Consider the following 14,821-nt stretch of genomic DNA (forward strand, 5'->3'; position numbering starts at 1 on the left):
GCTTCCATCTTCAAGGTGACTGACCACATGACCCAAGATGACTGCTGAAGCTCCAGCCATCATCAACCATCATGTATGCTAGCTTTCGCCATAATGCTGAGAAACAAACCTGCCCTTTGTCTCACTCTTAGGTCTGCAAGTCTGGAGGGGGTAGCTCTGCTTTAGTCTGCAGGTTGGCTGAATTCAGCAGCAGGTCCAAGTTTAGTTCTGCTACATGTTTCTTGACATTTTGCTTGGACCAGCAGCTATTTGGGCTGTGGGCAGAAGCATACAATGGTTAAAGCAAATCACAGGAATATATTCCAAGCCTCTGTTCCCATTATGTCTGATAACATCTCATGGGCCAAAGTCAGAAAAATGGTCAAGTCTAAAAATCTCTGTACCTACCCTCCATTTTGCTAAGAAACCAAACTACACTAAAAGAATAAAGCCTTTTCTAAAAAGTTAAAAAAAAATATCAAGGCTTGGGAAGTACATTCCATGTACCTTAAAGGGTGGGTTGTCTGATTCTATTAAGGGATGGGGTGAAGAATTGAAAATAATAATTAAACCAACCACAGACATTATGTGTGAAATTCTGGACAACAGAAGGAGGTTGAGAGGGACAAAGGAACATATGTACCTATTAATCACATCTGTCTTTAAGGAGCCTATCTGAAACTCCCACGCAACCCAACCTATTCTATTTAATTGGCCAGAAGCTTTCCATATGACCATTCCTGATTGCCGGGGAGCCCAGGAAATGTATTCTTTTTTTCTTCCAGGCCGCAGGGTGGTCAGCTAAACACTAGGGTCTATTTCTAGGTTAGAAAGAGGAAGAAGTATTCAGGCAACCAGTGATGTCTTCCACAGTGTTCAACAAGATGCATCATATTTGCCCCTCATTGTTGCAAAGTAATCTGGTAACTTCAGTTAAGGTGTTCATTTGTATCTAATTAAAATATAAATGATTATCTAACCAGTAATTAAACACTGATGGACTTTGCTTTGGCAAAAAGGAAAACATGAATCATCCAAGTTCTCTTCCACAAGTTAGTTTTTCACAAACTCAGTTTCAGTTTTATTTACTTCTAAAATATAAATGATGGGGCCAGGAGGAGTGGCTGTTAAAGGCTTCTAAAAAGAAAGTATTTAAGTAGCTGAAAGGCACTTACCTCTAAGAGAAATTTCCAAAGAGGCTCTCCTTTAAGCTTTTGCTGAAATGTCACCTTGTCAGTGAGGTCTTTCCTGACTACCCAACTTAAAATAACCACTTTCCCCCTTTCCTTACTTCCTTTTTCTCCATACCATTTATAACCATACTCGATTATTTCATTATCTGCCTCCTCTTACTAGATGGTGAGTGATTTGGAGGCAGGTCACTTGTCATTTTGGTCACTATTGGTGGAGTGGATAGCTGACTGTGGTCCACTATGATCGCTTTGGGTTGTCTGGTCATTACGCCAGCCAGAGCAGAGGTTTCTTTTTCACACAATAGCTTTATGGGGCTGTTGCAGCCATTCTCTGACCCTGAGGCAACAGGGTCTCCTGAGTCTGAGGAGAAAAAGGAATCTGTTGAAGGTGGGCATTTAGAAGCCTGGAATGATATCTGGTCCTGAGGTCATCCCTGAGAGGCAAGAACAGCCTTCTTTCAGACTTGTTCTACGTGAGAAAGACAGACAGATGCTGATATCTGGGACCCGGCCTAGTGCTCTCAGCTCAGCCTCAGTGTTCTGTTGAACCCCAAAGATTTCACAGAACATCAACATTGGACAAGGTCGCTCTGTGACCTGACGGATCAGGGCAAAAGCAAGACCACTTCTGTAATCTTGTCAGTGGCCACGTGGAGAGGTGTGTGTGGTGTGTGTGTGGTGGTCCCTTGCATTCACCATCTCTCCCAGGAGGGGCCTGGGAGCCGGTGCTTGAGGATATAGGTCGCCTGGGCCTGGGACCATGATTGCAAGGAAATCTGAAAATAGGGGGATTGGGCTGGTGGTGCTTGGAAGGGGTACAACAATGAAAGGGGTACTGAACAATCTTTAGATGGTACCAGAAAAACATGAGGCTGAGGGCTGTTTTGAAGCCTGTGCCTTAGAAGCCACTGGTGTGGTCAGAGTGTGAGCACGTCTCTGAATCTCGCGGGCAACAGGATGTAGGTGGCTGAGGGACCTGGGGTCAGCGTGCTAGAGTAGTGGGAATGGGGTGGGATGGAGGGACTGGTGCGGAAAGTCTGGACTCGGAGCTGCCAGGAGGCGCAAGGGCTGTGGGGTTCCTGAGGCTGCCTTTGGTTTGCCACCTACAGATAACGTGGGCGAGGCTCACGTTCAAAGCAGGATCCCGCCTGGCTCCAGGGCGCGCAGGGCGGGGAAAGAGTGCGGGAAGGCTGGGCCGTCCAGGGGTCTCCGAGGGCCACCTCCCGGCACTAGCGGGCGGAGTAGGGGTGTGGGCGCCAGTACCCCGCCCTCTCCGCCCCGCCCCGCCCCGCCTCCAGGGCCCAGTGCGGCGCGCACGCTGGGCCAGCGCGGGGAGCGAGGCTGCGGCGCCGCGCGGTTGCTAAGCCCGGCGCCCCCGGAGACGTTCCCGGTGGCTGTCGCCGGGCGCGGCGCGGGGCGGGCGGCGGGAGGGAGAGGAGTGAGGGCGGGCGCCGGCGGGCTCTGTCGGGCGGCTACTCGGTCGCGCCCCGCCTCCCCGCTCCAGCTCGGCCGTCGAGCCGCGGCACCTCGCTGCCATCGCCGCGCCCCGGGCGCCCGAGCCCGCCGCCTGGCTATGCCAGCCGCCGCGCCCACTCCGCGCCCGCCGCCGCCCCCGGCCCGGCCCGCGCCGCCCCCTCCGGGTAAGTATCCCGCGCCCGGGCCCCAGCGGGTCCGGGACATAGAGACCCCGCTCCATGCGGGGTGGGGCCGCCGTGCCGGACCCGCTGGGGTTCCCCAAGCGCTGTGTGTGTGTGTGTGTGTGTGTGCGTGTGTGTGTCCGCGCGCACACCTACACCCGCTGGAACTCGCTTTCTGGGGGCGGGGGGTAGGGGCATAACGCCGTCCGCAGCTGATTTCCTCTCGGTTGCCAGCCAGAGGGGCCTTCCCGGGAAACGCGTGGGCATCGTTCGAGGTGCCGTGGGGCTGCGGAAGAGTGCATGCACCCGGCAGGTAGCTGACATTTACTGAGCATCTCAGTGTGCCAAGCGCCTTGCCTGGACTTGACCACCTTCCATCCTTTTCACAGCCTGTAAGGAAGGTGGAACGACAGCTGTGCCCAGAGCTCTTGACTTGCCCGAGGTCATATGGCTTGGGAGCGGTAGAGCTGGGATTCGAACCCAGGTCTCCCGAGCTATCCGACTGAGCTAAAAGAAAGGGAACACCTTAGGGGCGCCTGGGTGGCTCAGTGGGTTAAAGCCTCTGCCTTCGGCTCAGGTCATGATCTCAGGGTCCTGGGATCGAGCTCTACATCGGGCTCTCTGCTCAGCATGGAGCCTGCTTCCCTTTCTCTCTCTGCCTGCCTCTCTGCCTACTTGTGATCTCTGTCAAATAAGTAAAATCTTTTAAAAAAAGAAAGAAAGAAAGAAAGGGAACACCTTAGAACTAGGTAAAGAAACACACAGAAGAACTAAAGACCATCAGGATAAAGGCTATGGGCAAAGCATTTGGAATTAACAGGGAAAAAAATGAGTTTGTGAAATCTCCCATCACTGAATTTCAAATCTAAGACCTTATTTACACTGCCTTCTACGTCTGGCTCTGGGAGCGAGGTGCTGGGGGGTGGAGAGAAGACCGAGGCAGGGCTGCACAGAGGCGACTGGGGACACCTTCTCAGCGGATTCGCCTGCTGGGTGGAGTGGGGGCGGTGAGTAGAAGTTGTGGAGGGAACTCAGTTGTTATTCATCGCCAATGTTAGTCATTCCATCACCTCACCTCTCCTCGTGGATTCCATCTCCTTCCTTTACTCTGTGTTTTGTCCAAGAGGACAGTGGTCAAATTGAAGCTGGCCCAGCTGCCATCACTGTGTTTCACCCAGCGTCTTGGCATTAGGTGGTCCTGTGCTTCGGTGACTGTGTTAGGAACTGCGAGGGCAGTGTGGGTTACTGCTTGGAGAGGTGTTTTGGTGGGCTGGTGTTGAGTTGACAATTGCCGTCACAACCCAGCCAAGCACTGGGCTTTTCCTTAAGGGGCAAGGTAGCAGGGGCCTTGGGAAGTAAAAAAGTAAAAAACGAAAGGCGTTTTGGGGGTGTCCAGCAGCCCAACTTTGGAAAAGCATTTCAGCTTAGTATTTGGACGCTTTGGGTGGTGCCATAGAAGACTTCACTAGAGAAAGAACAGAGAGGCAGAAAACGACGGAAAGATGCTCTGTAATTCACTTCGTTTAGGTTTGAGCCGTGTTCTTTGATGGTGAGCTAAAAAAGTGTGAGAAGGGAGACTCTCCGCATGAGAACCCCATGAAGCCCTCGGAAAAATGGAGATGAAGTCTTAGTTTATCGTGGCCAGGCTGTGGGCAAAACTTGGAGAGGGAAATGCTGGACAGTGGAGCTTCAGTGCTAGTCTCATTGTCTGTGGTAGCCACACTTTCCCACCTTTTCCTTTGGTGACTTGTTCACGTCTAAATTGGGCCCTTGTGATGGTAAAGCAGAGCCCCTTTTGAAGATGCATATGTGGGGGCGTTCTTTGGAAAGGATGTTTTGTTAACTGGCTGGTAATGTAGGTCAGGAGAGGGGAATGCAGGGAGAGTGGAGAAGCGGGGAAGAAGACAGTTGTACTGAGAATCAGGGAGCGGAGTTCCATCCCCAGAGGTCTGCGGCTCCTTGGTGACCTGGGGACACGTCGCTATACTTCCCTGGGAATGTCAGTATCTTCAACTTTCTTTACTTAATAATAATTGTCTAGCCAACCTCAGAGGGTTGTTGATGATCAAAGGGGAAGTGTTTTCATTGACTCATCAGACGCTTCTTGAGCAAGTCCATAACATCAGTACCCAGGGAGAACGGGCATTCTCTCAGGGACGCTGGTGTGTGTCGAGGCCTCGTGGTGTAGGCAGGAAGTGATGGCATAGAGAGAAGCAGTTTAGTGGTTGTAAGAGGGGACAAGGAGGTCTCCAGAGGTTCTTGGGCTGGTCTGGAAGGCTAAGCATTTACAGAATTTTGCAAACGGCAGGGTGCCTTGTAGTGTGTAGTTATGGGAGGTGGGCTGGAGCTCATGAGTCCATCGGAACTGCCTCCAAATAGCTTCAAAGCTGTGTGATCCTCAGCGGGGTAACCACTCTGAGCCTCCATTTCCTCATTGGTGAAATGGGCATGGTCAAATTATTCTGGGGATTTAGTGATGTAAGGCACTTAGCAAATATTACTACAAATGGAAAGTAGTATTATTGGAGTTACCTTTTAGGCTGAAGAGATTCTATTTGGGTGCCTTGGGCCAGTGCTTCTCAAATATTCTCAGGCATATGACTCATCCGGGAATCTTGCTAAAATGCAGATTCTGATCCAGGAGGTCTGGGGTGGGCCCTGAGATTCTGCTTTTCTCACCAGTCCTAAGTTCTGTCAGTGTTACTTGTTCAGAGACCACACTTTGAGTACTAGGCCAAAGGCCCCTTTTAGGGCTGGGGAGCACTGTGCTTAAAGAGATGATGGGGAGGGTTGGGCCCTCTGGGCAGTCTGGTTGTTGCTTGGGTGAACATAGCTGGGACTTGGTCCCGGCAGGGGTAATGGATCTAACTTCCTTCAAGTGTCTTAGACCAGCTCCCTGGAGGAAGCTCTTCCTGGCCAGACAACCAAATGGTGCCTACTCTCCCCGCATGCTGGGCTGCATTCTAGGAGTAAGGAGCAGCATGTGCAAAGATCAGGTTTGATGAATGAAACAGCTCCGTGTGTTCAGGCACTGAACTAAGAGCTGTTGGGAGCATGAGAATTATGAGAAGGGTTGGGGCAGGGAGGCCGAGCTCTGTCCCTGAGAATGTATTTGTCAGGATGGGCTAAGCTTTCCTGTAGGAACAGATCAACTCCAGCATCCTCATAGCTTAACCCGATCAAGGGTACCTGTCCCTTATCCTCTTTGTCCCTGCCGGTCGGCAGAGGGACAAGTTGCCAGAACTTTGCCCATCTTGAAGTCACACCATTTGGAAAATGTGACCTCTCTAGTCACCGGCGCAGGAGGAGATCGTGGGAGAGTTGCTCTCTGGCTCCTCTGTGCCTCGCTCTGGAACTGATGCATTTCCGCTTCGCGTGCCCACGGCCCATTGGTCAGACCTCCCTGGGAGGGGGCTGGGAAAGGATGCAGGGTGGCGTGTGTGAATGGAAAGTTCAGAGGACATCACTGTCTCTCCCACATAGGCCTTGTTACGGACCTTAAGCCTAGTTCCCAAAGCCAGAGTTTCTCAAATGGGAGTAATATGTGAATTCCTTTAAAGGAAACAAAATGTTGTCAATTCCTAGTGGCGGCTTGAATTATTTTTATTATATTGCAGTTCAAAGATGTAGTGGCATGAAATAGGTCTGTACTTGCTTGGAGCTTGCATAGGACTATAAAAACCAAACAAGTATATATGCAAAAACATCAACACAGCCACAAATCGAGAAATTCAAATGAACTGGGTGAAATTAGTGTGATGGACGAAGTTATTTTCGCTATAATGAAATCACTGTTTCTGATTCTAAAAACAGCTGATCAGGTCTTGCGAATTTGGTGTGCTATGTGTTGTGCTACATGGGTTGCCCGATGGCTCGGTTCTTATTAGGTCTCTCTGTTAAGTCTGATTTGTGATGTTCTTATTAGCCTGTGACATATTTCCAGTCGCTAACTATATCATAAACGCACAAAAACAGTCTGTGAAACTACGGGTAGCACTTAGCATAACATGTTTGTTCACATGATCCAGACTATGTTTCTGTTGATTTTTCTATGGATAATTTTAAAAAAGATTAACACAGAAATGAAAGCACAAAGTTAAACAAACATAATTGGAGAGAACTGGCAAACCCCTGGAATGTTTCTGAGGATCCTCGGGAATTTGAGAAGCAGGTGGAAAAAAACCCTGGAGTGTTTAATGAAGGAGGCAGATGACCGGCTTTGTGGCTCAGAGATACTGCTTGCCCAGGCGTGGGTAGGTTAGCGGAGGGCCAGAGACAGGGGTGGGGTAGAGGAAGGGGTGGGGTGGGGAGTGGGGGTGGGGGTTCAGGTCCCACGTGCCGAGGGGAGGCACTGAGGCAGTATGTAGTTAAGGGAATGGAGGGAAGGTGCCAGATTTGAGAGAGATTGGGAGGTGGAATCCACAGGATTCGGAGACTGGCTGGGGGAGGTGTGGGGAGGGAAGAGGAGTCAGAGATGGCTCATCACCATGGGGTCAGGGTGACTGACGGTGCCACTGACCAGAGTGAGGGCCACCTGTGTCCACAGGAAGCACAGAAGAACTCCAGGCTGGAGCTGGGCTACCCAGAGTCATCGTCCCGTCTTTCCTGACAAGCTTGAGCTTTCCTGAACCCAGTTCTGAGGAACGGCAGCGTCTTGTAGTGTCTGTTTTTTCCTCTCCAGGACTTTTCGTTAGTGCTCGTTTGGATGATAGGATTGGCTTTGTTAGACTTTCTGTTGTGCCGGCTACTCCTGACCGGTTGGAGCAGGTTCTCTGCGGCCTGATTAGGCACATCCTCTGCGTCTTCTCCGTGTTTCGAGAAAATGAAAAGTATTTGAGAAAATCGTGGATGGTTCTGAGAGAGAAGCTGTCTGACCATATAAAATGAGATTGGTTATCTGCTTTGGTTTTTAAGAGCACCAAGTCTGTTTTTCTTTTCTTTCTTTCTTTTTTTTTTTTTTTTTTTGGCAGAGATACTCAAAATCTCCAAGGAGAGAACAGGTGTGGCGCAGGTTAGAGGATCTCTGGGTAATTATGTAACAAGGAATCTGGAAACTCTGCCCTCAGGGGAAGCCGTGGGCAGAGAACGCGAGGGCACCCAAACAGACACACCAATAAAAAGGTCACAAACTGAAGACAAATCACTGGGGTGGCCAGAGTGAGATCTTATGTGAATTAAAGTTGTGGGCAGGAAATAATTTAAAATGTAACCTGGTGTTTCCTCTTTGTGTGAGTTATTAACCTAATCTGCCTGATGGAAGCCCCAGGAGCAAGGTGCCAGAAGTGGTTTCCATTTGTGTGTTCTCACTCATAACCAACTGCTACTTATCTCTTGGCCTTGGCACAGCCATGACCTTCATGGCAGAGCTTCTGACGTCCTCCACGGGACCTATGCCCCGCTGCATCTCTTTGGAACTGGTGACAAATGGTCTGTAAGGAAGTGCTGACCTGTCATCTCTAGAGACCACATGCTACCAGAGCACAGGCACTGTGTCTTTTCATCTTGGACTCCCCCCAAGACTAGTGGAGCATTTTTCCTAAGAGCTGGCTCTGCACCCGCGAGCTAGTCCAGGGCACCTTTGGGAACCATTGTTAGGCACCAGGGCTGGTTGGAGGAGTGGATATCCCTGGCCACAGTGGCCTGGTTTTTGGAATGTCTCTTCTGGGAATGGGTTGGGTGAAGCTGGTGTTCTGTGTAGTTCAGATGTTGTGTTAACTTTAGATCAGCTGTAACCAGAATCCTTGAGTCTCTCCATCTGTGGCAGACAGCCCATGCTCCCCAGATATCCGCTGTCAGCCCTGGCCTTAGTTCCTGTTCTTATGGTTCCCCTACAAGCCACTGCAACTGCGTTTGAGGGCTTTCTCCGGCTGTAGGAGACTGGCTTGCCCATTCTTGGAGAAAGCTAGAAGTGCTGGAGAGTTAATGCCTCTGGAGCTGTCCCCAATCCCTCCGGGAGGAGAATGGGCGGGTGAATATCACAGTTACCTTGCCCCTCTGGTGGGACAACTCTCGGGCATGTTCTACCAATTCCCCCCAAATGTTCCTCTCCGAGCCGAGCCCAGGTTGTCCACAGCAGCGACCAGCTTACCTACGCTGCTGTAGAGCCTCATTGCTTCGCCGTTCTGCAGCACTTGCTGGGGTCACCTCCCAACTCAACTCAAATCCTGACCCAGGCTCTGCTTTTGGGAGAGTCCAACCCAAGACCCTTTTGGGTTGAATGGGGCCACTGGACTCTGGGTGGAAGTGCTGTGTGCTGCTTCTCTTGCAGAACAGATAAGACCGGGGACACTGCCATTGTGTCCACCCTGCTTGGAGGGTTGGAGATGGACGAAGTCTGCTTAGTCCACAAGGAATTCTTAGGGGTAAGAATTCTTCTTATGGTAGCTGCTGAGCTTGGCCTTTGAGGCCCCTACCTACCTGCCATGTGGTGCCAGCTCTGTCCATGTGGGGTGCCAACACCGAAGTCAGTCCATCCTCCATTTCCCCATCCTTGCCGATGCCTGAGAGCTCGGGATCTTACACTTGTGACCTCCTTTAATGCTTCCAGTGTCCAAACTCGTTCTCCCTTCAGTGGTTTCATTAATATCAAAATACAATTTATTTATGTGTTTCTGTGGCTTTTAAGTCATCTGGCATCCAAATTCATTTCACTTTCAATTATTGACCAATTATTTCAGTACCGAGTAAAAATGATTCGTACCTTTCTGATTAGTTCGTAATGATCTTGTATCATACATCAAATTCTCATGCAAGGTGGTATCTATTTTGAGGCTACAGGTTTTCTTTTTTCCTCAAATCCAGCTATTCTTGTGTAAGTCCCAAGATCTTGCAATTGGAGTTCCGTAATGTATTTTACTATCTTCATCACTCATTCTCATCTCTCTCCTGTCCTCCCTCAAAAATTGCATCAGTACTTAAATGGCAGAAAATCTACAAATTACAATTGGAAAGAACTGATTTTTTTTTTTTTTTGAGAGAGAGAGAGAGAAAGAGAACATGCAAGTGAGTTGGGGAGAATGGGGAGAGGGAGGATCCCAACCAGGATTCATGCCCAGCATGGAGCTTGACCTCACGACCCTGAGGTCATGACCTGAGCTGAAATCAAGAATTGGACACTTAACCCACTGAGCCACCCAGGTGCCCTAGGAAGAATGGATATGTTTAACTGATGAAGACTTCACATTCTGGAATGGGAAGTCATGTAAATTTGCTCATCAGTGTCTCTGACTGGCACTAGACATCACTAGCCCCAACATCATAGTCTTCCCTTAGATGATTGACACTTGTTAGTAATAACATGTTTATATTGTGAGTCTGGATAAAAAGATGATGTCAGTAATCTTCAGTGAGGCTCTATGTACACTGTTGATGTAGAACAAAATAAAAGGACACCACAGCCCTGGGCAGGGTCTTACCTTGTGTTTGAGTTAAGAAAACCAAAAATCATTGGCCATATTAATTCAGGAAGGAAAAGGAGACAGAAGGCAATTGAGTGTTTTAGATTGAAGCTCCATTTTCTTTTTGGAACTTGAAGTCAATCGATGACCAAGGATTGCAGACCCCGCCCTGTAATGTAATTTTGAAGAAGCTCCTTTGTAAAGTTTTAAGTCTACTGTGTGTTGGCTATTTGAACCTTGGAGTGCTTTCCCTCTAATGCCATTAGTATTAATTTAGAATTCAAAGAAGTTGATCATTTTCTACAAGAATGGCATAGCTAAAGATGTCTTGCTGGTTTTGAAGATGGTATTTTTCCAGAGATGTCCCATAGTGTGAAAGGGAAACAGGAGTCCACACACTCACATTAAGGGGAAATAAAGGATAAATGAAAAAAATCTGAGAACCATTTGAAAGACCCCTATGGTTCCCATGCTCCCTGGAACATTTGTTAGTTATTGGCTTTTTTCCCCAGTTGCTTTGTCTACATTACAGAGCAAAGACAGCAGAGGCTGCCTGGTTCTCTTTTTTAGCTTGCTCTCTTCATCATGAGTACAAAGTAGGTGTCTTTGTGAAGCTGTTGGTGGAGAAGTGTTGGTGGAGAGGTGGAGAGGAGATGGGTAGGGAGACAGAGTAATAACTCTCTTTATCTTGCCCCTCCCCCCACTGTTTGCTTGGCCATAAACAGGACTTGTGGGCTTTTAAGTAGTCTTAAGTGAGGATTTTAACAAAGAAAAAACATACATGATGGGTTTTTATTCTGTGGGGAGGAGGGAGTGGAATTTTAAATATCTGCCCATCCCAGGGGGGAAAAACGAGGAAAGTTTTATATTCTCCATGCTGCCTTGAATAACTGTCAAAAATTCTCAGCAGTTTTTGGCTAGCTGGCTGCCTCGATCTGGAGGCTGGCATTGTGTTTTCTTAACCTACAATTAACTACCATCCACTCAAAATTCAACCAGTAACAGTCATATTCTTTGGTGCTTTTTAAGGAACTCTTTCTTAAAGGTTCTTACAGTTCTTTTCCTATCCTTGAAAATACCAGTTTTTAGTATAAAAGTTACAAAATTAGATATTGGGAAATTTACTTACCAAGGGTCTCCTAGGCCACCCAGCCTAGGCACAGTAATTTAATTAGTTTAAATTGAAATTGCAAATAGCCCCATGTAGTCAATGCCCATTGTATTAGCCGGTACAGAGCTGGAGGGCTGGGAGACGGGTTAGAGCATCAGGTAAACATTGTAACACCAGTAGTGGTAAGCTGGGAGGGAAGCAGCCACAGTTTGGTGAGTGAGGGGGACGGAGCGGTTGAGGATCTTCATGGAAGACCTCTTGGAGAAATGATACTAGATGATCGATTACAGACCAGACCAAAGGTAGGAAGGATGGTGTGTGTGAGAGAAATAGTTTGAACACACTTTAGGCATTTCTGGGTAATTAATTGCCTTTTTTTTTAAAAGATTTTATTTATTGGGGTGCCTGGGTGGCTCAGTGGGTTAAAGCCTCTGCCTTCGGCTCGGGTCATGATCCCAGGGTCCTGGGATCGAGCCCCACATCGGGCTCTCTGCTCAGCAGGGAGCCTGCTTCCCCCTCTCCCTCTGCCTGCCTCTCTGCCTACTTGTGATCTCTCTCTGTCAAATAAATAAATAAAATTAAAAAAATATATTTTATTTATTTATTTGATCCCAAGACCCTGGGATCATGACCCGAGCCGAAGGCAGAGGCTTAACCCACTGAGCCACCCAGGTGCCCCAATTGCCCTTTGTTTTTAATGAAACCTGAAAGAGGGGATGCTTCTGAGAATGAATTTGGAAAAACATGTCACAGAACACTCAGTGTTCCTTCTTATTTTGAGATTTAAAGGCTTTTCATAATTTTAGGCAGTGGTTAAAGTTCACGTTCCCTGAAGCAGAACCTGAGCTTGGGATCCTTGTGTATATGATTTTGAGGGAGAGTTGTCAGGAGAAGGGAGGTAGGGGAAAGGGGAGCAGGGGACATAGCTAAGCAAGCGTGTGGTCTCAGCCGGAGAAAACCTCAGCCCAAGCCCACGGGAGTTCTGGAGCTTGCACTGCGCACAAAGCTGGGCCCTCCTGGGTGAGGGACTGGTCTTTGGTATCCTTCCCTGTCCCCATCGGTCACTGATTGTGGGCCACACTGGTGAAAGTGGCGGTGGCTGTGTAACCTCCTGGGTGGGTCTCTCCAGTCAGCGGAGGGTAATTCTGGAAATGGGAGTAGTGGTAACCGTTTAATAGCCAATGTTGGTAAGAACTGGTGGGTGGGAGCCCCCGCCTGGTAGGGGGCTCGAGCTGGGCACCTCCATCCATGACTGTGTTGACCCTCGAGAACGTAGGTAACTGAGGAACGTAGATAACTGAGTAGCTTTAGATAGACCTGGGGGCAGAAACAGATAGAAGGTGTAGGATTTCTTTGGTCATCCTGGAACTTCCTGGCGATTGTGGACTCAGCCGATAGGTTGTTGTCATTAACACAATTACAGAACTATTGGGTTCTTTCACGCAACGCCTGTTTATCGCCAGCCTACCGCCTGCCCGGCATTGGGTCTGTGGGCTTGGAATCTTGCCAAGCGAGGTCCGTTTATTTAGTAGACACGGTCCCTGCCAATGACATATTTAATGTCAAAAGAGCTCATTGCAAGGGATCCTGGAGAAGCTTAACCACAGAAGCTGCCAAGGTTTACTCCTATCAAGGTTCTGAAGACACCAATCTTGGCTAAAACATTTATAATGATGCTCTCAAAAGACCTATGTGAAGCAGTTGGGCTCTTTGAAGGAACCGTATACATTTTCTGCCCACTGAGGTTGGCTGCTGCTGCTTCTTTCTTTTTTTTTTTTTTTTGCTTTTTTAAGATTTATTTATTTTAGAGAGAGAGTGACAGAGTGTGTGTGCGTGTGCGCCCACAAGAACACGACCGGAGCAGGGGAGGAGAATCTCAAGCAGGCTCTCTGCCAGGCATGGAGCCCCCACGACCCCAAGATCATAACCTGAGCCAAAGCCAAAAGTCAAACGCCAAAGCGACTGAGCCACCCAGGCACCCCAGAGGTTGGCTTCTTAGAAGAGGAGCTGGCTGGCCATGGTGCCACCATCGTCAGTGTGATTTAACCATGATGGACTGAGGGCTTACAGGCGCAGATGACCTTATGCCTGTCACCTTGTTACGGTCTTCACGGCCATCCCCCTGGGAGGCCAGGCTGGTGGTGGCCATGCAGGCCCCCATGGCAGCGAGGACCGGAGTGTACTCTACCAGCAGAGATGAAGGCAAGGTCCCTCTGGGCTCTGGCACTCAGGGTGGGTACTGGGCCCACTGCTAGAGCTTTATGGGGCCTGGTCTTAGCATGGTGACTTCCCTACTTTTAGATTAGAAGAAAAACAAATCCTGTTTGGATTCCCTTAAGGAAGAAAAGTTTGTACCTCAATCTGCTTTACCCCAACATCACTCCGTTTGGAATCTTAATACACTTTGGGGAGTTGTGTTTTTAGATCATCCTGTCTATGGGGATAGCAGAAAAAAGCTCACTTGTTTATTGCCAGTGGCATGAGCACTCTGTGACTTTATTTTGCCCAGTTGGGATGCTGGCTGCCTTAACAATTAGGGCAGAGCTCAACTGAGGCTGCTTTGCCTGGGTCCTGTTGATGAGCTGGTGTCCTGCTCTGTTTCCTCTTGTTGGTCCCAGGAGTTTTGCTTTATTCCATGGTTACAAATGACATCCCTAAATTTGTCTGAGGCCATTGACACTTTGTGTTCTTACTAATTGGCTGTGTGGCATTGGGCCCATTATGTACCCCTTTTGTCTACGTTTGTTTCTGAAAACCGAGGGTGTTGGGTTATTGGCCTTTTGGTTCTAACATACAAAGAGTTTCCCCCACACAGTCTCTGCTCCCACACATCCTCCTTAGAACTCCCTTTGCATCCTTCTTAGAATGGGTCCAAGGCATTACTTTTGTTTACAAAGGATGCATATTTCAACATAAGCAATTTCTGAGAATTTTTACCAGTAAACCCGATCAATTGTGTAATGACCGCATCTTCAATATTTATGGAAAGTTATTGCTCCATTTGATGTTCCCAGTCCTCACATAAAGAGCTCAGTGGAGCTAATCAGGTTATTTCTTTCTGAGGGAACTTTGGTAATATGTATCTTTCATGGAATCCATCCATTCTATTAACTTGTCTTCTTTATTGGCATACAATAATTCATAGTATTCCCTTATCATTATTTTATGTAAAAGGCCTCAGTACTTTTCCAAATATGTTGTCGCTCCTGAATATAAGGGAAACATCTATTGTTTCCAAAACACGTGTTTTTTGGAAACATCTCCTTTTAAGTTGCTTTACTTGCTTGTTATTTAATTATATGGTGTACATGGTGGTTGTCTGATCAAGAGGTCAAAATCATTTAAAAAGGGCTTTTCAGGAATCCACGGACTCTTTGGTCCTGTATAATAATGCTTAGTGGAGGTGTCCACCGGCCCTGCAGGTGAGCAGCTGATAAGGGGTCAGAGTCTGCAGGACCAGGCGTTTTCAGACGGTTCAGATATTCCCAGTGTCTCCGCATCAAT

The 14,821-nt window shown here is 48.3% G+C and overlaps 1 protein-coding gene across 1 annotated transcript in view; it reads left to right on the top strand.

The window, feature by feature from the left end:
- Window positions 1-2,745: 2,745 nt before the first annotated feature.
- DCLK3 (doublecortin like kinase 3) overlaps window positions 2,746-14,821 on the top strand; it is a gene marked incomplete at its 5' end in the record, with an annotated part of 47,548 nt that continues 35,472 nt past the window's right edge. The window contains one exon of the mRNA XM_080813196.1: window positions 2,746-2,812. Within this exon, the coding sequence (XP_080669322.1) occupies window positions 2,746-2,812 (67 nt within the window). The remainder of the gene's footprint in view (window positions 2,813-14,821) is intronic.

This window comes from Martes martes (assembly GCF_963455335.1).
Source record: "Martes martes genome assembly, chromosome: 1".
Lineage (NCBI taxonomy): Eukaryota > Metazoa > Chordata > Mammalia > Carnivora > Mustelidae > Martes > Martes martes.